This window comes from Corvus cornix, chromosome 1 (assembly GCF_000738735.6).
Source record: "Corvus cornix cornix isolate S_Up_H32 chromosome 1, ASM73873v5, whole genome shotgun sequence".
Lineage (NCBI taxonomy): Eukaryota > Metazoa > Chordata > Aves > Passeriformes > Corvidae > Corvus > Corvus cornix.
Genome location: NC_046332.1, coordinates 108683631 through 108705090, shown reverse-complemented (window position 1 = coordinate 108705090; position 21460 = coordinate 108683631). Strand labels below are relative to the sequence as shown.

General features: G+C 39.7%; 1 protein-coding gene across 7 annotated transcripts in view; it reads left to right on the top strand.

The window, feature by feature from the left end:
• Window positions 1-1497: 1497 nt before the first annotated feature.
• Window positions 1498-21460, top strand: part of DMD (dystrophin) — a 1178400-nt gene continuing 1158437 nt past the window's right edge. For 5 of the 7 annotated variants that reach the window (XM_019282745.3, XM_010394533.4, XM_039551938.1 and 2 more), the window contains exon 1: window positions 1501-1647. In XM_019282745.3, the coding sequence (XP_019138290.2) occupies window positions 1563-1647 (85 nt within the window). In that variant the 5' untranslated portion in view covers window positions 1501-1562. Of the gene's footprint in view, window positions 1648-21460 lie in introns of all 7 variants that reach the window. The other 2 variants (XM_010394528.4, XM_039551931.1) reach the window with 2 other exon arrangements.

Sequence of the window (21460 nt, the reverse complement as noted above, 5' to 3'; positions counted from 1 at the left end):
AATACTTCATTCTTTTCCTACTCACTTTGTTGAAGTAATAAACGCTGATCATCACTAACAAACCTTAAAAATACTTTTGGAATTATGAGATTATGAAAAAACTCCACATCTACTTAATCTCTTAAGACTCTTTATGAACAACAGGAGGGCAGAACCCAGCCATGACATACCCCCTGTGTGGACTGTGTGTCCCACTGCTCCACATGAGGACAAGCCCCTTTCCTCAGAATATACCACCACATGCCTTGCTGCCTGTAAATAGTTTTCCTCTAATTGTTCATTGTCTCTGACCTGGTTTTCTTACCTAGTTTTATTCCGTTTAACTCTGTTGTCTTCAAAAGAGTACATTTCTTGCGATATACTCTGGAATACATGAAGAGATGCAAGTCCTTTATCTATGCAAGTACAAGTGAAGGCATACAACCTTTCTACAGCTTATCCTTAATTTCCTGTCCCTCTGTATCTGTTTATGAATTATCTATGAATTGGTGTTAAAGCTGAGAAGCAGCTAGGCTACATTTGTATTAAGTACACTACATTGTTGTCCTATAAACTGGCAAAAACAGGTCATTATCTGCTTGTCTGTATTTTAAGGCACAGTTTTTAAGAACTTGGGTTTCTCTTGTAAGGAGAGCCGGTGTTTAAACACATCCAAGAACATTTATTTCCTGTGCCTGGTTACTTTCCCCATGAGGTGATGCAATCTGCTTGGGGGCCTGGAGAGACGAGGGAAACAGCATAAAAGGCAAGTCCTGAAAGTTGGTGCGGAGAGAAAATTGAGGGGAAGGGAATAATGGTGGGCTGGAGGCAGCCATCCAAATTGACACTTAATGGAAGGTTGCAAGGAAGCAATGCCAGCAGGAAGCGTTTTGTCCCTTGACTGCAGTGAGACGGGACAAAGATGCGCCTTTCCTGTATTAAACACAAGAGGAAACGTTTTCCTGTGTCCTGTTTTCCTGAAAAGGGATGAGGGATTTGACAGCCTGCAGGTGCCAATACGCTGCCCCTCGGGTGGCTTTGGAGCAGTGCCACTGGACGAGGTATTCAGGACCTTCGCTCCTCCGAGGATGAACTACAAAGGAGGAGGCAGAAGACAAACTCCAGCGCGTTTGTCCTTTGATCCCTGCGACAGGGCCGGCACCCCGCGGGGCAGGCACGGGCGCTCTCCGGGCTCAGCGGGGCTGCGGAGCACGGGCAGCTCCGGCGGCACAGCCCGGGCACACCGGCTGCCCTGACCCCTCTGCCGAGGCAGCGAGGGCTGCTCGGAGCCGCAGCGACGTGCGGCTGAGTGGATACCCCCCGGAAAAGTTGGCACCCCGCCGCTGCCAGGGACAGGGTGGCTCCGTCCCGTCCGCCCCCCCGCTGCCGCAGGCGGTGCGCGGGGGCCGCTCCTGTCCCGGGAGGGCCATCGCCCGCTAATTGCGCCTCTGCGTCGGCCGCGGGGGCGGGGGCCGGAGCCGCCGCCCCGGCGCTATTTCAGGGCGGGCGGCGTCACTCCACACCTGGCCCGGCCCGGGTCCCTCCGCCCGCGCTCCCCCGCCTCCTTCCGCAGCTCCTCGGGCATGGCTGAGCCGGGACGCCTCGGCCCCGCTGCCGGGGGCGAAGCGGCCGCCGATGAGTTCCGCGATGTCATCCGCAGCCGCTCGGGTAGGCACCGCTCCGCGCTCCCTCCGCCCGGGCGGGGGTCCCTCCGCAGCCGAGCGCAGCCCCAGCGCGGGCAGCGCGATCCAGCGCTCGGGAGTTTTATTTAGCAGTGCTTTGCAAATTTTTTTTTTTTTTTTTTTTTTTTTAGTAGCCCAACTTTTCCGTTCGTTCTGCGGCATAGAAGGGATTCTCCCACCGGCTCGCTGGGCGAATCGCGCATCTCGGCGTGAGGGGCGCGACGCTCGTGTCCGTGTCCCAACAAATGAGTGTCGCCTGTTGCCGTGCGGGTCCCCGCGGGGTGTCCCCTACCTTGGGCTGTGCTTGTGCCGCTTGTGTTGACGGGCAGGTCGTTAAAGCTGTAAATGGGAACAGCTGTAAGGCTCCCCCAGAGGATAAAGTTTCAGGTGCCTGAGCCCTCCTTTTTTTTTTTTTTTTTTTTTAGTCCTGGAAAGAAACCAAATCCGTGGTAGTAAAGATATTTATAGACCATTCAGCATTTACTCATTTGCAGTGCGAGTGCATGTGGAGCTGCAATTTAAATTAACTCTTCTCGAGGTTCTATGTGCTTGCCCACTAAACAAGCCTTAAAATAGTGATGTCCTTAGACAGTTAAATGACTTTTAAAAAATGATCTCTCTTATACTTGTGAAAAACAGCAACAAAACACTTGTCATGCATTATGGAATAATTAGGGCTGGTATGGAAATCTTAATCTTTAAGTGCTTGGGTGGTAGTAAGTAGAACTTATGTTTTCTGTGATAAATTGTGTGAATGTTGCTTTTACTCTGGTAAAGACACTCTTGCAGCAGTATCTGGTGCTTTCCCGCTGAAGTCTCAGTGATGCTGTTCCTGAAGTTCTCTCAAATGCTACCAGCCTATTCCTTCGTCTCATAATAATTGCTTCTTCTTCAATTTGGTGTTTAAAAGGATGGGTATTACCCATGTAGGAGTAGGAACTGGTGAAGAGTTAGGTGGCTGTTTGTTTAATTTTTTTTTTTTTTCCCAAAGACCTTTTGGCTTCTGTGTCATGTCTTTTAACTGGGTTTCTGCGCTATGAGAATGTGAAAGAAAAAAGTGTCTATGTCATTCCTGGTTTGGCTGGTTGTGTTACCTCTTACAGCAGCACATGTTCCCTGTTCCATACTTAGCTCACTTACAGTTTAGGGGATGTAAAACGCAGACTGAGTGCAACACAGAGAAAAGCCCCTTTCACTTAAAGGCTTGTCCTGTTGTGTATAATGAAGTATTTGCACAGTTGCTGATTGGAGATGAGAGAACTTGAAGATTGTAAGAAAATATCTTCAGGTCCATGTAATTTCCATAAGTGAAGTTGAAGGCAGTAACTTTACTGCTAGATGCTTACAACTCTGAACTGAGTGCTTTCTTCCCACATTTTTTTTTTCCTATAGCTAGTAATTACTCTCAATGTTCAGTTTGATTTCCCACTTTAAAAATTCATAATTGAGAACAGACGCTCTCTGAAAATCTAGACAGGAAATGTTACCTATGCATTTCCTAATTATCCTTTATACTCCCTGTTTCACTTGGAAGGTCTGTTTCCAGATTGACTTCGGTGACAATGTGTTATTTGTATCATGGTAAGTGTAAGATCTCAAATGGGTCTAAAATGTTTTTCAAGTTTCCTGCTATAAAGTAGTATTAGGATTTAGATGTTAGCAGTAGACATAGAACAAACATTTTTGCTTCTTAATTGGGCACAATTCCCTGGTGTATTGTCTATGATGAATAAGAAACAATCAGTTTAAGAATCATAGAATTGCCCCAGATGTTTATAAGCCTGGAGAGATAAGGAAATTCAATTTCCATGGTAATATTCATCACAGGTATACTTTTTTTTTTTTGGTGGTACACCCTGCAGTTATCTCTTACTCTGCTTATCTTTTGTTGTTATTATCCAACTTTGAAATGCATTGATTAAAATCTGACTATGGATTTGGGGAGCAGTAATGAACAAGAAATTAACACAACTGTTGGCGCAAGCAAACTGAGAACAACTTGGTGAGATGGTGTTTACAAGCCTCCTGGTGGGTTCTTTTGGGCTTGGGGTTTTTCTGTAACCTATGACCTAGGTAAGGCACTTCTGTAGTTAGGACTCTCCATTTGGACATGCATTCTTGAAAAAAAATGGGTTGAAAGTCTTAGAGCTTCTCAAGAGTGAAATGCTGGTACAGCATAATCATAAACACACCTTAACTCTGTAGTGATGGTGAGGAGACTGAATTGTTCTTAGGAGGCACTTTCTAGAACTGCAGAAAAGATTTTGGGATCCAGTAAGGAAGATCTTGGTGACTGAAAATGAAGATAGTGTAGCAAGCTTGTGGAGATTTAGGGCATCAGGTACTGGAGGAGCTTTAAAAGATTGTATTCCACTTGTTTTTCACTTTGTTTATATTAATTTCATGCTTCAGGGGTCTGCTGCTTTTTGACAGCTCCTGGATAGGAAGTTTGACCTTTGGCAGGTGTAGGTCTTGTCTTCCCATGCAACCAGAGAAAAGATAGGGTAGAATATGTTGCTGTATTTGCCGTATAAAAATATTCCATGATTGAAGATTTAAGGTCATATTCAAAAGCTCAGAGCACCAATATTTGATTGAGATGAAGGGCTGATGTAGATAGCATTAATTTGGGCATCCTGCTGCCAGTTCTAAGTAAAATAACTGAAGAAAGTTATGAGGATTCACTTTGTGTAAGGCCAAAATTTTAAAGTTTGTTAGCACAATTTACAGGAAAGAAGGCTCTGTCAAATATTTTTCTGTACAAATTTTATTGATCAAGTGATTTCTTGCAGTATATTGCAACAGACAAAAAATAGCACTGGCAGTAAAATACCTACTAAATTGTTTAAAACACACAAAACAGTTGTATTGCAGAAGTTACCATCAGGGAATTGTAACAAAATTGGGTTTTTCTTGTTGCATCTCTCTGGGGATAATTTCAAGACACTAATTCATCATTTTTCACTCATACAGAATGGCTTGAGTTGCCTGAGCTTTGAAGAAGATTCACACTTATGCAGAGCTTAGGAGTGAGGAATGTGAGCTGTGCTGCCAGAGAGAGGGAAGAATTTAGTGGCCACTGCAGGGGCTCTGTTCATCATGTCCTCGTCATGTGATGACATAGGGAAATGGGTGTAGGAAAGTTTATTTTTGACTCTTGTATATGGCATGGCTGATTCTAGTATGAGAAATATGTTGGAAAATATCCACAAAACCTGAAATTCAAGGTGAATGTCTATGGACCTTAGCCAATAATTTGTTTTAAGCCTTTTATGAGGTGCTGCAGAAGTAACTTTATTACTTTGACTTTCATGGCCAGAAAATCCTGAATGCCTACTAGGGGAGGGAGCAATAAGGAAGGAGAAGTCAAAGCTAACAAATTTATTTAAAACATGTGATACCTTGCACCGAGAAGACAGTTAACCTCTGGGGATAGATTCTCCATATCTAGAGGTGTTTGGTCCAGCATTTAGTACTTTTTTTGTAAGGTTAGCTTCATTCAAATGCAAGTTACTGGATTCAGTATGTAAGAGCCTGTTGTAAAACATCAGTCCAGTCACTTATCTTATGGTCTCTTCTGGCTACAATGGTATTCATTTGTATCTGCCTGGCTCTTCAGTTTAATGCTTGCTATCCAAACTGGGCCTTCCTCAGACCTGAAGGACCACCCTCTTTCTTTCTGGTATGAGACTGAGCTTTCTCCTTTTCCCCTGTGCAGGGGCACTGGTAATTCTTAAAATACTGGTGTTAAACCAGAATCATCCAGGTCTAGAGCTAAGATTGCTCCAGAGAGCTGTTGCAATAGTATTAGCAAAGACACAGTGTAAAACAACTGCAGATGTGAATGTTACAAGCTACAGTCACTTTCCAAAGCATTAATAAGCATGCCAGTCTAGTAAGTGTGGATCTCTAATGTATTGTACTTGATGTCATGCTTGTTGGACACATGGAGACCATGCTTTGGGAAGTGGATGTTGCAGAGCTTAATAAAACCTATCTTTGTTATTTAATTTCGCTGAAGAACATGTGGTTTCCGTTTCTCAGAATGTCTTTCCTGTCTGTACAGTTAAATAGCACCATCAAGTCTCAAATGCATTTGCATGCTTGCTTTGTTGAAAGAACACGTTGAAAAAAAAAAAAGTAAGCGCAACTCAAAGCAGAAAGTGAGTGGTTTTATGCAATAAAAAGAAATCTGCATGCCATAAGTACTTTCTCATAAATTTAATGAAGATTTAGATTTTATTACTGTTTCAGAACTTAGTAACTGTAGTCATGATTAGCAGCACAAAGCCCTCTAATTTCTTCAGTTCATATGCAGCCTTCAGAGAAGTGCTTAAGACCTCATTTGTTCTTAACTTATAGCACAAAATTATGCAGATCTGGAGTAAGCTGCTGTTTTAACTTGATGACTTTGCTTAGAAAAATGATTTGGCGTGGCTTAGGGTTTGAGAGTAAGAGCTTGATCCTACCCACACTGCCTTCTGTTAAGTTGCATGTCTTGAAGTTCTGACTGGAAGACTACTATTTTGTTCTTTATATACAGCATAACAAAGCAATTGTTAGGAATTGGCACTAAGCAGTGTTAACTGAGTTTCCAGAATATATGCTTGCTTTCTTTTTGTACTTTAATGCCATTAAAAGGTAAAGCTACAATGTGTAGCAGTGAAAAAAGCAGTTTAATTGACTTATAGCGATGGTTCTCCTTTTTTTTTTTTTCTCTTCTTTGCTCCCTCTTTCCTTCCCGAGCGTCATTGATGTATAAACTGCAAGTGACCAGAACTGTTAGCGCGTATTCCAAACTGGATGATTTGAGTGGGTGGTTCTTCCCTTCTTTCTCAAGCATCTAGAGACCTGAGAGAGTTCCCTGGGCTCCTCAGTGCACAGGGAAGAGCACAGGACATGCTCTGCCTGTTTGGCCGAAGTCGCCCTCCACACTATGATGGCCAAGGGGATGTTGACACTGTGTCTGAGAAAACAAACGTATTGACAACTGTATCTGCATAACAAAGTGTGTACCGTGAATCTGAGGTGATTGCTGATGAGAGGAACCTCATCTGCCAGCAGGGCTGTGCTGAGCACTGCGGTGCTCACATGCCAGAGGATGCTCACATGCCCGGGGGCTGGCACAGAGCGTTCCCTGTGCCCAAGGGCACGTGCTGCTGGCTGGGGTGACACGGCATTCCCGGAGCACTGCTGGGCGAGCAGGTAAGTGACAGCTCTGCTGAATGTATCCCAGCTCTAGGGGCACGCTGGTGTGGCATTGCTACCCCAGCTGCGAAGCGTTGGATCCCCGTCAGAAATAAAAGGAATGCCTTCACGGCTGCTGGAGTGGAGACTTGGCTCTGATGAATCACAACTGGAGCTCGCAGTGAGGGGAGACTTGTACGTGGTGTCTCTATTCCTGCAAGTGCAGCATGTGGGAGGAATTGTGGATCTTGTCCAAAAAGGCTTTAGGCTGAGTGAAGCTACTGGATAAGGGGAAAGTACAGGGTCATGGTTATAAGGCTAATGCATGTGTCAAAATACATTTATACATATAAGTACATTATACAAATAAATTATACCTTATTTATACATAAATATTTTTACATACAGAATTTGGGTTTGGAAGGATATACTTTCATATTGCTTAACGGGGAAAAAAAAAAAGGCTCTGCTGATGAAACAGAATTAAAACGTGGATATAAACTGTTCAGACTAATTCCTGGCCTTTCCAGTTCATCCATGGTTTTGTGGGACACTTGTAGTTTGCAAAGCAACTGTAGGACAAAAGCTGCTAGTGATGTGGTAGTAATAGCTCCTGTACTTCATCCTACTTCAGGACATAGATTAGCTGGACCTAATAAGTAGAATGAACTAGAAATTTTTTGTCATGTTTACAATTACAGCATGCAAAGTTGTCTATGTAGAAGGTGATTTTTAAATATGTGGTTTAGATGGGTAAAATAATTTAATCACTGAAATAAAATTTTTCTTGAGTTCAGGGCTACATTGTGTGCTTTAAACTATTGTACTCAAATTAATCTTTTGCATTTTTTCCAGAGAAAATTAGATTACATATGTTCTCTTGCTGAAATTAAGTTTTCATCTTGTTTTGGCTCTCTTTTATTTTGAGGTATTTCCATTATTTCTATTATGCTTGACAGGCGGCATTTCTTTTTATCAGAATGAGGACCTAACCATCCACTGTATGATCTGTTCATTGTGGTGTAGCAGATGCCTTACTCCGTAGGACAAAAAAATTGACTTTTGGGGAGTTAGGTGGATTTTTTCCCCCCACCTTTTTAAGGATTTAAAAAGCATGGGATCTGGTATGTTCAGAAGTGCTGATCACTTGCAGCTTCTGTTACTTAGTCATTTCAGTCTGAGCAGAACTGGAGGGGATGAAAATCATTCCTAAAGGTGTTACCAAAATGTCTCGAAACTTAAATCCTGTTAAGTAGTAGTCTTTGATCAAAAGTAAGCATTTCTTTTTCATTTCAATGGTAAAAGGTCATCCAAGCAGTAGTATATTTAAGTTACTAAATTTAATAGCTAGCTCTTTAAATATCTTTTTTTAATTGCCTGCCTTCTGTATACTGTTGCCTTGGCAACAGTATTTTTGTATGCTAAGAACTTCTGATATTTCAAATGTAGATCTAAAGGAATACTATGTGTGTCTTAAACTAGCTTTAGAACTGCGGCATCTGTAAACAATTACCATTTTAGCTGGTTGAGTGTGAGTATTTTGGTTGTGTACTGCAGCTGATTCTGTCCTGTGGCTAAGTGCTCACATCTCGTCATTAGCTGTATACCCATTGGACATGAAAGGTAATGGGTTTATTTTTATCAAAGGGATCTCCTGCAATAGGAATCTCAAATTGGCAGAATTTAATTCAACACTTTTTCTTTCTCTCTTTTCAAGTTAAGAAGAATTCACTGACTTGAATGAAGTGGTGATTTGTTTGTGGTTTTCAGCAGTGAGGGGAAAAACCCACCCTGGCATTAGGTAATTTTGAAGTACAAATGTCTTCCTGGAAAAGGCTAAAATATCTCCTATCATGGTACTAGTGTCTCTGTGGTGCCCCATCCACTGCTGAATCTCTGCAGTTACTTTGAATAGAGTCCCACCTCTTATATCTGAAACTCTATGAGCAATGTGCTGTTTTGTGTAACCTGGTAAATGTTATACTGAATGTCAAGGTTAGTTTTTTGCTGTCCTTATCCTGTGTGATTGGTATCAAGAAGACAATGTGATTGAATTATGCTGCAGGATGCAATCAGATGCCATAAATAGTATTATCTACAAAGAGTCTTGGAAGTGGTTGCTGGACTGCTCTTAAAGTGCACTTTGGCTTGGTTATTGAAGCCATAGATTGGATCATAATTTTGAAATATAAACCTGTTTATTAGAGAATGATACACTGTTTAACTAATTTATTGTTTAGAATAATGGTCAAATTGTAAAGAGATATATACATGAACTAAAGCAAGTTCATATGTTGTTTAGAGCTTGCAAAAGCTGCTTTTACCTTTTGGTCAGCCAGTGTATGAGGTCCTTATCAAAGAGGAAGTGCACTTATCAAATTATTTAGGGTGTTTGCCTTGCTTAGCAATTTTCATTTCCACCTTGTGCAAGGAGAAAAATAAAAAAGTGCAATATATATCAGTCTCTGCCCAAACACAGTGTTCTATCCAAGTTTAAGATAATCATGTAGGGGAGGAGGACCTGTAAAGAAAGTTCGTCCAGAAGTTTTCACTAAGTCACAATGGTCCCAAATAAGCTTCCTGCGAAGATTGTCTGGTATTGTTTTATTTTAGGGAATGTTATCTGACTTGTATCTTCAGATGATGTATTAACAAGTAATCATTGAAGCAAAACCATTATTTAACTATGATTTCATGACTTTATGGTGTTAACTTTTTGCTTGATGATGGAGTCAGCTGTTCTCATTTTCTCTACTGTCAAGGAAAACTTGCTATTTTGGTGTTTGAAATTTATCAGACTGTATACAAATAGATTTATGTGACATTTCCCCTTTGTCAGTGGACGTAGACTAGCATAATAAATATTGTGTAATAAATTTATATTCAATAGTATTTCTGTTCTTGATGGTCCACATCTGCCATGAACCATCTTCAGGAGCAGGCTTCAGCCTTGCAGAAGGCCTTTAAAGTGTGAAGTATAAGTCTTTTACACCTGTGACCTAAACCTATTTCTTTAGTCCCAAGTGTGCCTTCCAATTGTAGGGGCATCCTCTCTTTAGGCTTTCTAGCATCACAGTAATCGTATGTGTTCCTGAAAAAAACTGGCAGCTGGGAAAACAAAATCTTCTCTACAGCACTTTTGTTTCTGGGGTTTTTTCCCCCCCTCACAATAATTAAGCTAATTCAATTAGGCTTTGTGTGATCTCTCCCCTTTAATCTCAAGTGTAATGTTTTGCTGAACACTAGAGGGAAATAACTAAGGATTGGCAATGTGCACTTACAAAATATTTTTCAGCTGAATGCTAGCTGCCTCCTCAGAACGATTTCTGGTTGTTGTGGATTTAAACAATTATAATTTCATTATCTTGAAACTCTGGAAAAGTGTCACTGATCTCTAATTTGATGGAAATGTCAGTGTGCTGTGGAAAATGTGTGAAACTGCAGAGAACTTGCTGCTTGTTTGGTGTTCTTTCGCCATGGGTTCCTGCACCCAACAGATGAGCAAAGGAAACTTCTACTGTGTAGAAGAAACTTTCTGGTCTGCTTCCTAATCCATACTGGACTCACTAAATTTATGTTAATTCAGTCATATTTTTTCCTTCCTCTTTGTGATGCTGGCAACAGCAATAATGACAGTAGTGTTGTAAGATGCCCTGTCCTCTGGGATGATTGCTGGATTCTGAGTTGTTTTTTTTCATAGCTGTAAAATCATCAGTAGTGCAGGAAAGAGCTACAGATTGAGGCCTGGTGACAGTGCACCAAAACTTGCTACCTTTTCAGCATCTGCATGCTGGCTTGGTCAGAGCTATGCAGCCTGGGGGTAACCTGAGGTTGCTTCTGTTGAGGTAAGTTCTTCAGGTCCAGACTCCAAAAGCAGTCAAGGGAGGATTGATTCATTAGAGATAAATAAAAGAAATACGGAGTACTAATCAGATATAATGTCCTACAGTAAAAATTGCTAAATTTGCCCTGTCCCTCTGGAGGGAAAAAAAACCAAACCATGTTTGAATGTAGCCAGAAGGGTGATGGTCCTTAGGCAGTCTTCTCCCCTTCTGCTGAGTTATTCCAATGACCTTGTCTAGAACTGTGGTCTATGGATTTCTACCAGGTGTCCTGCTAAACAGAGGAGTCCACAAATGGAGTGATTTGCATGGCAGAGTAGAAAATTAATTCATCATGATGATTGCCATTTGGCTGATAGTTAAACAGAGGCATATATAATACTAATGCATTCTTCCTGCAAGACTAAGTCAATTAAACTCCATGCAGCTGAGACAGATCCCTTTTCATCAAGATTTCTTTCAAGGCTCATGTGACTTCCTCCACATAATAAATTAGCAACTGGGAATGGAATACCAAAGTCAGTTTCATTCTTTAAACTCTTAATATAAACTCCCTCAGGATACTTTAGGGAAAAAATCAGCTACAGTAGGTTTTTTTCCCGTCCTTAGAAATTGTCTCTTAAAAAAAAAAAAAAAATCCCCTGAATGACTCATTTAGACTTACGCAAAATATACTGCTAGAAAGTTCTTAGTGATGTGGTATGTCAGGATTTCAGTCTTCTGTCGTGGCAATGAAGAGAAGGTATGGTGCATAGACACATGACTACTGCAGTCAGACAACTAATTCATATTCAAAACATAAGCACTCACCAGGAGGAGTTTAAATCTTCTGCAAATCTAGAGTAGTTTTAAAGGATCCAGAGCTTACCTTTAAGTACTGTGCTTTTGTGGCTCAGCTCTTTAAAACGATTATTTCTGGTTAATTAATATTAGCAACACTTCTCATCTCTTGTAGCTGCTGCAGTTTGAATATTACTTGCAATTTTTAAACTGTTTCCTGAGATTGTTTTGCAAATTATTTGTTGCATATATAATAAAAGGGGAAGTTTTTGAAGTATCAATCTGAATAAACACTGTGAAATCCTAACTTTGTTATGAAAGATGAGTTTAATTCTTCTTGTTCCAAAATGTTATACAATCTAGTATCCTAAACAGATAAGGCAATATCAATCAGACTGCCGAGGTTTAAACATTTAAAACTTGTGCTTTGTCTTTCATGAGTACCTCTTTCACAGATAGCAATGGAGGATCATGGAGAACTTGACGCAGCTTGCTGAAGTTGCTAATGCCTGTAAGTGAAGTTACAACTTAAGCGCAGATTGTCTCTTTATCAGAGACTGAGACGTGCAGCCATCAGCAGCCTGAACTGTAGGCTGGGCTAACCTGACATGTTAGTCCTCATTGCTAGACAGTGATCCCAAAATAGCCTGGTGATAGCTGTTGGCACTTCTGGAAGTGGAGTACCATGTGAACAATACTGTATCATAAAAGAGCGTATGGGATGTGGTAGTCATCAAGTGACTAAGAGTAGTGGGTGGTGGGGTTTTCTGGTAAGTGGGATCTTTGTGGAAAAGGGAGAGGCTGGCTTGTTACAAATGTTCTGGCTGTGGTTCCTTGCCAGAGCAGTGTTAACAAAGGAGATATGAAGACTCAAAATAGACAAATGTATTCCCTGTAAATAACACCATGAACCTGTGATGGTGCTACTGTTGGAGTGCTGCACTAATTTAAAAAGAGTTCTAAAGATGTAACTTTAATGCTACTAGAATGGGTGTATTCCATGTACTCCCACCTAGACAGGTAGAAAATTTGTGAAGAAGAAGGCATAGTATCTTAAAATGTAAATTAATTGACAGTGGCTGTGTGGGGAGGAATAGGTAGTTCTCTTCTGTCTCTCATTTATCTATGATACGTATATTCTAGCTGGGAAAGAAATGAAAAGTTTAATTTCACTTCTGATTCCTTATTAAGTATTTTCTTGTAATTAAATTAGAATGCTGCTTGCAGCAGTTTACAAAATGCTTGTCAAAGTAAAGAGCAACTTGATGTATTTCTTGTTTTCAGAACTTAAAGAGCCAAAAAAACCTCGGCACTGGAGCTAAACCTGTCTTTCCTTTTTTTTTTTTTTTTTTTTTTTTTTTTTTTAATAAGCGTTTACCTGTGTAGAAACTGATTTTGCAGGCTTCTCATACAGATGAGTGTGACTGGAATGAGGAGATCCCTTTGGAAGGTTGTTGTGAACCAGGAATTGCACTGGTTTACCTTCAGTGCATATACAGCTTATTTAATGAGGTGATGAGCAAAGTACATAAGCCTGAATACACTAAAAGGGAATGGCAGCTGAGTTTTCTTGATGTAATTATGCCTGGGATTTGATCTGTTTTTTTCCCTGTCCTGGTAGGAAGTTTATCCACTTATTGCTGTTCATAAGAGCTTAAGAATGCTAAATTCAGCCATATTCTTCAATGCATATATTTGTTCATAGACATTCTATTCAAGCACAAACCAAGAGACTTCTGGGTCAATTATTAAAATCAGTAGAAAATGCAGGTGTGTGAAATGTATCCTTTTACATATAAAACATGTCTGATGTTTTATAATGAACCAGCTGAATTTTATATAGTGAGGAGTTTTGCATTTGATATCTGTATTTGCCTTACTTGAATGCTGATTTTCTATCTCAGTTCAGGAAAGTTTTCTGGCAATGCCATAGGATCACTCACTTCTAAAATATAACACCACTGCTCAAGTAATGCTCAAGTTAACTTTGAGTTGTTTCATATCACATAATATATCCTACACATGGTATTGCCTGGGATGCTTGGAGTAGGGTTCCAAACTTCAGTTTTCTGTGAAATGAATATATTTTTACTGACTTCACTGATCAGCATATCTAAGATTTTTTTTTTTTTCCTGAAAGAATACAATCCCAGTGATTTGTGGTTTAGTGCAATGCTGGTATATTCAGGTATATGTTTCAAAGCAATAATTGAAGTAGGGTCTTAAGAGAGCTTAATTTTCTTTTAGGATAAGATTAGTGCCTTGCATTATTTAGTATGCATTCATAAGAATGTATCTTAATTATTAGTATATGACCTCCTTACTCTTCAAAACACAAAAATATGAATTCTAATTAAGAGACATGTTTAAATCATTTTAAAAAATCCTCTCAAGCCACAACAACATAAACCAGTACAGAATAGACTTTACATTCTGTTAGTCAGACAGACTTACTGTCTTCCAAGGTACATTAATACATTTTGATTTATAGAACATCATTCCCTGATAGAACAACTGGACCTTGCATCTTTGCTTAACAGATGTAATTCTGAGATATTGCTTCATAATTTTGTTGAATTATCTTGATAAATGCTTTTGTCAGAAATATGATACAGCCGTAATGAAATTGTGGTTCAAAACAAAATTTGCAGTTGTAACACAATGTCAAGAGTACCAGTTCAGCTTGTCTTTTTTCTCCTTCGTCCAAACTTAACAAACCAAGTAACAGTGGAGTTGTGGGAGGGAGTGCTTAAGCAAGATGCAAGTTGTTCCATGTCAATACTGTGTTTACTGTTCAGAATGTGAAAAATGTTATGTCTCTGTTATTGATGAAGCTTGTTCCAATTTTGCCATACAATCATAACTACTTTTTTAACCATGGAAGAACTGATTTATGTTAAAAGTTGTATATCCACTTGGAGTAGGAGAACTGCATTATAACTGCTTCCTGAGTTTGATGATACTTTATTTGCAAAAAAACATGTGTGCATGTGTGTAAAAAGACATGCAGGGTTGAAAGCTGTAGACCAGGAATGTACCTTAGAGGTGTGTTTGCTTAAATATTCATCCCACCATCTGGATTCGGTATTCCAGTTGGTACAGCAATGGAGACAAGGGAAAATCTTACATACAGCCATATAACCCTGATGTGCACTATGCTGCAGTGGAGACCAAGGCATAGGATAAAAGACCCAAAGCTTTTTTTGCAGAAATTTATGTTGGGGTGCTGCCCCTTTTTCTCAGCATTGCACTCTTGCATCCCTCTGGCTGTGAGCTGCTGTACTGGGAATGTCCCTGATAAAGTGTGATGGTACCAGTAGTCAGAGTAACGTGGGTATCTGTGCTTTGCTTCCCAGGTTGGCTTTTGTCTGCTAATGGACGCTGGGTGAGTCCTGCGCTCTGTGTTCCCTCTCTATGATGCAGAAAATACAAAACTTGGAATACTGTTTTGGGAATGTGTGTGTGTGTTTTGGTGGCTCTTTCCTTCACCAGTACCTGTCATCAGAGATGCATTAACAGTTCTGTTGGATTTTCTAGTAAAATATGTTATCTAGCTGGATAGAAAATTGTAGAGGAGACAAGATGTCCTGAAATATGGAAAAAAATATCATGGAAAATAGACTGTTCTTTCAGCAAAGTAAGCCATCATCCTGGTGAGGTTTTTTGGTCTCTTTTTTTTCCCCTCTTTGAAGCCCTGCCAATTAAAATTTGGCTATACTGAATCCCTGGGATTTTTTTAAGAACAAACAATCTCACCTTCATTATACACTAGGAGCTGAAAAATAAGTGTCAACAAGTGTCTGTTTCTTTGCCTTCTGTCCATAAGATTCTGCACTCAGGGAGTTGTCTTCAATGATTGGGATTGGCAGCAGAGGTACCAAATTTTTAGGTTATTGTACAATTCTTGTGATGGTTTCAGAGGTAAAGGGACATGTTAGCTTCTCAATGGGGCATAGTTTTAATGCTCTAGCAAATGTTAGTAGTGGCAGCCCCTTTTGGGGGAATGGGGATTGGGGTGAAAGGAGCAATCTTGGTTGAAGAAGCCTGTGTCCTGTCCAGTGCTACAGAAATGTCCTGGACTTCTTCACCAGGCAACATACTAATAAATTTAACAATGCCACATGAAAAATTAAAGTGAAATCTATAGTTCATGGGAGCAAAAAAAGTGCATGCTTTCCAAGAATGGAAGTGGATTTCACTTGAGTGACCAAAAAAAGCTAGAAAAACATAGTGAAAAATCATAAAGTACATTTGCAAGATAGGGCATTTCAGCATCATGTATTTCTCTGTAACATACACAGAATACACCAGCTTCAAGGAGCCTGAATCTGACCCATCAGAAGAAGAAGGGCAGAGTTGTGTAGATGGTACTGCAGCAGTGGATGTCAGCTAAACTGGCTCAGTATTCAAAAGAGGAGTATGAGGCTGTAATTTAATTGTATGAAAACTTGAAGAAAATAAACCACCTTGGTTTAAAGAAGTCTTTGTAAATGAATATTTTATTCGCAGAACCACATCTCCTGCTGTCAGGTTTGACAGCAGATTACGATACTAATCCTACTTAAATGGTTATATAACCAATTAGTGGTCGGTGTTATGAACTCAGTGTAGCCCGTGGAACAGTTTAGCATTCAAGTAATGCTTTGTGGAGAAGATTGCATGGTAAAGGTTGTAGATTAGAATTTTTGTCATCTTCCTGTGTTTGTGTCTATAATTCTGAAGTATGAAGTCTCCTTTCTGTTGCTAAATGCATTGTCTATTTTCTAAATATATCTACGTATAATGCAGAAATCTTGAATAAAACAAATTTTCAGTCCTATAATTCCTGTTCCAGAATGTGGCCAGCTACTTGAAAAGACAATGTGATTAATTGATACAACTAGTTTGAGTTTAATAAACTCCTGTCTAGTAGTGAGAGAAGTTTAATATAGGTGAAAATCATGTAAATAATTGCACAGAATTGAAAATAGGATCTCCCTTGCTTCCTAAGACAGTTCTTACCAGAAGAGACTAACACACCTCTGTTAACAATTTTCCAGGGATACACAAAAAGGAAATGTAAGCTTTTCAGAGTGAAAATACTCTATGGAGAATAGTGAGCTACTGAGCTTCTTCAGTTTAGAAATAAACAATGTAGGTCACTTGTGGCTGAACTCCTGGGGACTAACCAGCCTTTTTGAGATCATAAACATCTGATACTTCATGAATGCTGCTTCAGTAACATTGTATTTATCTTAATTGAATCGTGGAAGTAATATGATTAGAAGATAAGGCTTTTTAAGGCTCATGTTTGCTGTTACATGCTCTTGTCAAGATTTGTGAAGTAAATACTAAAATATGAGCATGCTGTGAGTGAAGGTTTTGGAGCCCATTCCTTTAAAGCATAAGATCTAAGACTCTTGGACTGTCGGATGGCTTATGTACTTAAAGCTTTAGAATATGTCTTGGGGAATGTACTGGAGCTTGTGAATATTTTCAAATTTACCATGGGACTTGCTTGAACAGTTACTGGTCAGTTTTACTGTTTGGTGCTACAATGATGTAGTTAACCTGGTCAAACTACCTTTTTAGCCCAGCAAAAAGCCCCCTTTAATTCTGCAGTGTTGGAAGTGATGATCTCAAGCTTGCTGTGTACTTGTCTCTTTTTCTCATGGAAGCTGTTAAAGGCAGATCCAAATAATTCAGGTGAAATTCTCCTTCTGCATCCATTAGGATTGACTGGAAATGCAGTAGGGCTCCATGTTGGTGAGAATCCCAGGATTGCTCTTTTATATAGCAGGTCAAATTTCGTTTATTTTATTTGGAACTTCAGATGAATGTCATTTTGTAGTTTAACTTAAACCCCAGTTAGTTGTATGCTAATCCCAGGTAGCCTGACTTCTGCAGTGATGAGATGGAGCTCTTTCCTACCTGCAAGCCTGTTAGTGCAGTTCAGGTTTTGATTGAAGGCCAGCTGTAGCCTGTTTTCTGGAGGTGGTGTAGACATAAAGATTATGGGAAATAAAGATTATGTAGACATAAAGTATAGGGAAAGGAGAATTTCCCAGTCTTTGGTCTGCTTTACAGTTTTGTGGTTTTCAGCTACATTATCAACCTATCTGCATTCCCTGACAAGATATGTACTCCAGCACAGCAGTGCAAGCATTTCAAGTTTAATAGCTCTTTCTGGAAGAGGTTAAGAAGAAAAGATATGGAAAAATCTATTCATCTTTAGAAAGATTTTTTTTTTAAGTGCTTTTCCATAACAAGCTGTTTAAATATTTAATGCAATGTAAACATAAACAGATTCTTTTACGAGGAATACCTTCATTAAATATCTATTCAAAGCAGATGCATATATTTTATAACATGGCAGGAGGACTGGAAGGTACTTATCTAAGGAAGAGAAAATTTATTCTATAAAATGATTGAATAATAGATATGTAATTTTCTAGCTTGCATGTTCTTTCTGAGCACCAATGGCATTGTAGACCTCATAAGCTTTGCAGAAGAGTATTTTAAATCTTCAAACTCACTGGGGCACATATAAGTTAGTGTACATACACAGGAGTATATTTGCATTGTGGCTCTCAATCTTGCATACATATGTGCACAATTGAGTCTCTCATGAGGAATGTAATTTACAACTTATTGAAATTCTCTAGGCTATAAATTTTGGTAAGCAGCTGCTTTTTCAAGGTTCACGTCCTCTGTGCCTTTTTGTAAACCTGCTTTCTCAAATGCTCCTTTCCCTGAACCTCTGACTCACAAGAGACTAATGGGGACTTTTGATTTACCATCTGTGCTGTAAATTCTCCTCACAAACCCCTGCTTGCTCCCCCTTTTCTTTGATGCTACCTATAGTGCACTTTTATATGTAGTAGCTTGTTGCCACACTGCTGCTTGCCCTGAGTGACAGCCCTTTCTCTCGGTATGCCCATGGCTGCTTTTCACCTGAATTTCATTGCTAGGTGATGTATTTCTGGTTTGAAGCATGTGGTCTCATGCATCCATGAGACTCTATTGCCCACAATTACAGGGTTCTGCCTCTCTGCTTCTGGTTTTCGCATGGGCAGTGCTGGATTGCAAGAGGAGAGTTTAAAATTTCCTAGAGGGAATTGTTAAACTGTGAAAGCTCCAAAGACTGCCTTTGTCCTAAGCTTCTGTGCAACTTCTCTTTGAATGAGTTTGCAAAAGCCGTTTCTGGTCTATAAAGTCTATGAAATTGGGTTTTCCCTCTAGACTATGATCCTAGCTGGAGTCTATCTGTCCCTTTAAAAGCTGGTGTTTTGCTCTAAATTCCATGAAGTGTGTTGCAGTTGGCCTTTCTTACAGAAAGTGTTTTATATCACTCTAGCCTGTTACTCCCTTTGAGTCAGTTATAATCAGGAGCAAAATTTATGTGGAGCAGTAAACTGTGATACTGTGTACAACCAGCTGAAATTTGCAATGGCTTATCTATGGAATTCTTCCTGTGAAAGCTGTTTTGTACTCCCTCCCTCTCTATTGCTCATTACTGCACCTCTGGAGTCTAATTTCAGCCACTGAGAAAATGACTGAAAGAAGGGTGAAATAAAGTTCTCTACTGGAGTTAATGCTTTTATATCCACTAACTGTATAACTGGCCTACTTGTTGACATAAAGGAAAATGTCATGAGGAAACAAATAGCAAGCCCTGGCAGTTTTGCAGAACAGCAGCCCTGTGACAGATGAGGCTGTGTGGGGGTGACTTTATGGTGCTGTATCCCCCATCACCTGCTCTATGCCCAGACACCCATCCTGTGCCTTCCTCTGTCTTTAAGCTGGGTCCAGGAGAGGGGGGAGAGAAGCCAGGCAAATTCTTCAGAGTGGTTTGTGCCCAAGGACACACACTCCCCTGCGTTCCCACAGCTGCAGAGCTGAGGAAGCACCTTTCGTCTTTTAGCCAGCTTTTGGCTCTCTTTTCTCAGGAGAGAGAGAGAGTTAAACTTGTTTGCTTTTTAGCTAACCTGCTACCTGAGGCAAGAAAGTTTTGTTGTGGTTTTTTTTTTTTTTTTCTTCCCTTGGACTGTGTTTTTTTCCTCTCCTTCTGGAACTGTTCAGCAACACCAGAACATAACTGGGAGGCCCCATGCTGTGGCACAGAGGGGCCCATGCTGAACCCCAGCCCTGGAGAGGGCAGAGCCACACCCACAAAGAACTCTGAATCTACCCAGGTCTTCTCCAGAGTGAGAAATAATGATATTATTTAACATTTTTCATTCTTTTTTTGGTGCCTGCATGCACCCTGCTTGTTAAAGAAATAGGTTTTTTTCCATTTCCTCCAAGGAATTTCTTTCTGAACGTGGTGGGGGAGGGGCTGCTGAAATCTGCCTTCTATTAGAGGATACATTCATTTTCGGACATTTCCTCCAAATTTGTCTCAAACCAGACTGCAATGGGTGTCATAAGCTCCTTATTTACTCACCTCCCAACCCTGCCCTTTGTCCAAATTACACTAATAAAACATTACCTTTCTTAGTCTTGTGATTTGTTTTTTATCTGTCCTTAATTTTGATTTCACACCTATTTATGATCCCTTCCCCTGCTGCCTTCTCTGCCCTCTAATGACTGGCTGGAGTGTTGCCTTTTGCAAAATACAAATGGAATTAATGCCAAATAAAATTGGGATAACAGAAAAGAGCTTTTTAAAATGGATTTTTCTCTAACTTCTGTGATTCAGATATTTGTTTTAGTACTGGAAACAACTTAGTGTTTTCCTGCTTTTTAATCCAGAAGAGCTGAAAGCTTAATTTTGAATATGTTCATAATACTGCTGAATGTTTGGGGTTTATTGGAGCAATTTAAATATAATAATAGCTAATGTATGATTCATTTTAATTAATTTAAGCTGATTATTCACAATATAGTGAATATTCTAATTGGATGTTGCTAAATAAGCAGTTGTAACTAATTCAGCAGCACTAGTAGGGCTCCAGGTGTGGTCAGTTTTGTTTTGCTGTATTTGTTCTTCAGCTTTACATTTCATTGCTTTCTAGGAGTTACCTAATTGCAGTACAATTGCAAACAAATCCAGGCATTTAAGAGCTTGAAAATGATCTGCTGGATCAAAGCACAGTAACTGAGACCTGTTGTGTGCGTGTGTATCATTGCATTGCTGCTCCTGTTGAGATAGACTTGCTTAATTTAATTTTGTGGGAAATGTTTTACTGTTCACAACTAATTGCTTATCAATTTGAGCTGTGTGAAATAAAGACTGTGCCCTCAAGTCTATGGCACTGACAACGAGGATCATTATCAATATGGCACGTCAAGGATGGGTATGATGATGTTGGTAAGCATGCACTGTCCTTGCAGGATGACAGAAAATGAAGCTTCTTCTGTATGCTTTGCATGAGGCCAGAAGTACCCCAGTTTATTTTAAAATCTTGAATGTTTTTCCTCGTGTAAAAGAATCACTCTGATTGTTTAGGACTGTGTTGAATATCTACTTGTTAGCACTGAACACAATTACGAGACTGTAGTAGTCAGAAAAGAATATCAAAAAGAAAAATCAAAAAAGATTATAAATTCTGAATATTTATAAGTATTTAAATATCTACTTTCAGCAAAATATTTACATATAATATACAGCATATATCTATGATGCTTTTAGCTAGTTTAGAGATGGAATATAATCCTGTTTGCCATGTGGTTACTAGCACTGAGAAGGAGACGGTGAGCCTTTGCTTTAAGCTGTCAGTCTGACGGAAAGCATGAAAAGCTCTACTCAATTATCCATCATTATCTGCCACACCTCCAGTGAGGGTTTAGTATCACAGCATTATATCTCTGTTGAATAACTAGTAATTCTTCAGCTTTGTTTATTCATGTTATCGTGCTGAGGCACCAAATCGCCAAATTTTGGGTTTTACTCTGTGGTCAGTTAATGAAATCCATCTGAGAACAGCCAACAGACAACAAATACCCCCCAGCCTTGTGTTAATCTCCTTAATGCATCTATTCTTCAGTCTAGCATAGCAAGAGGGTAGT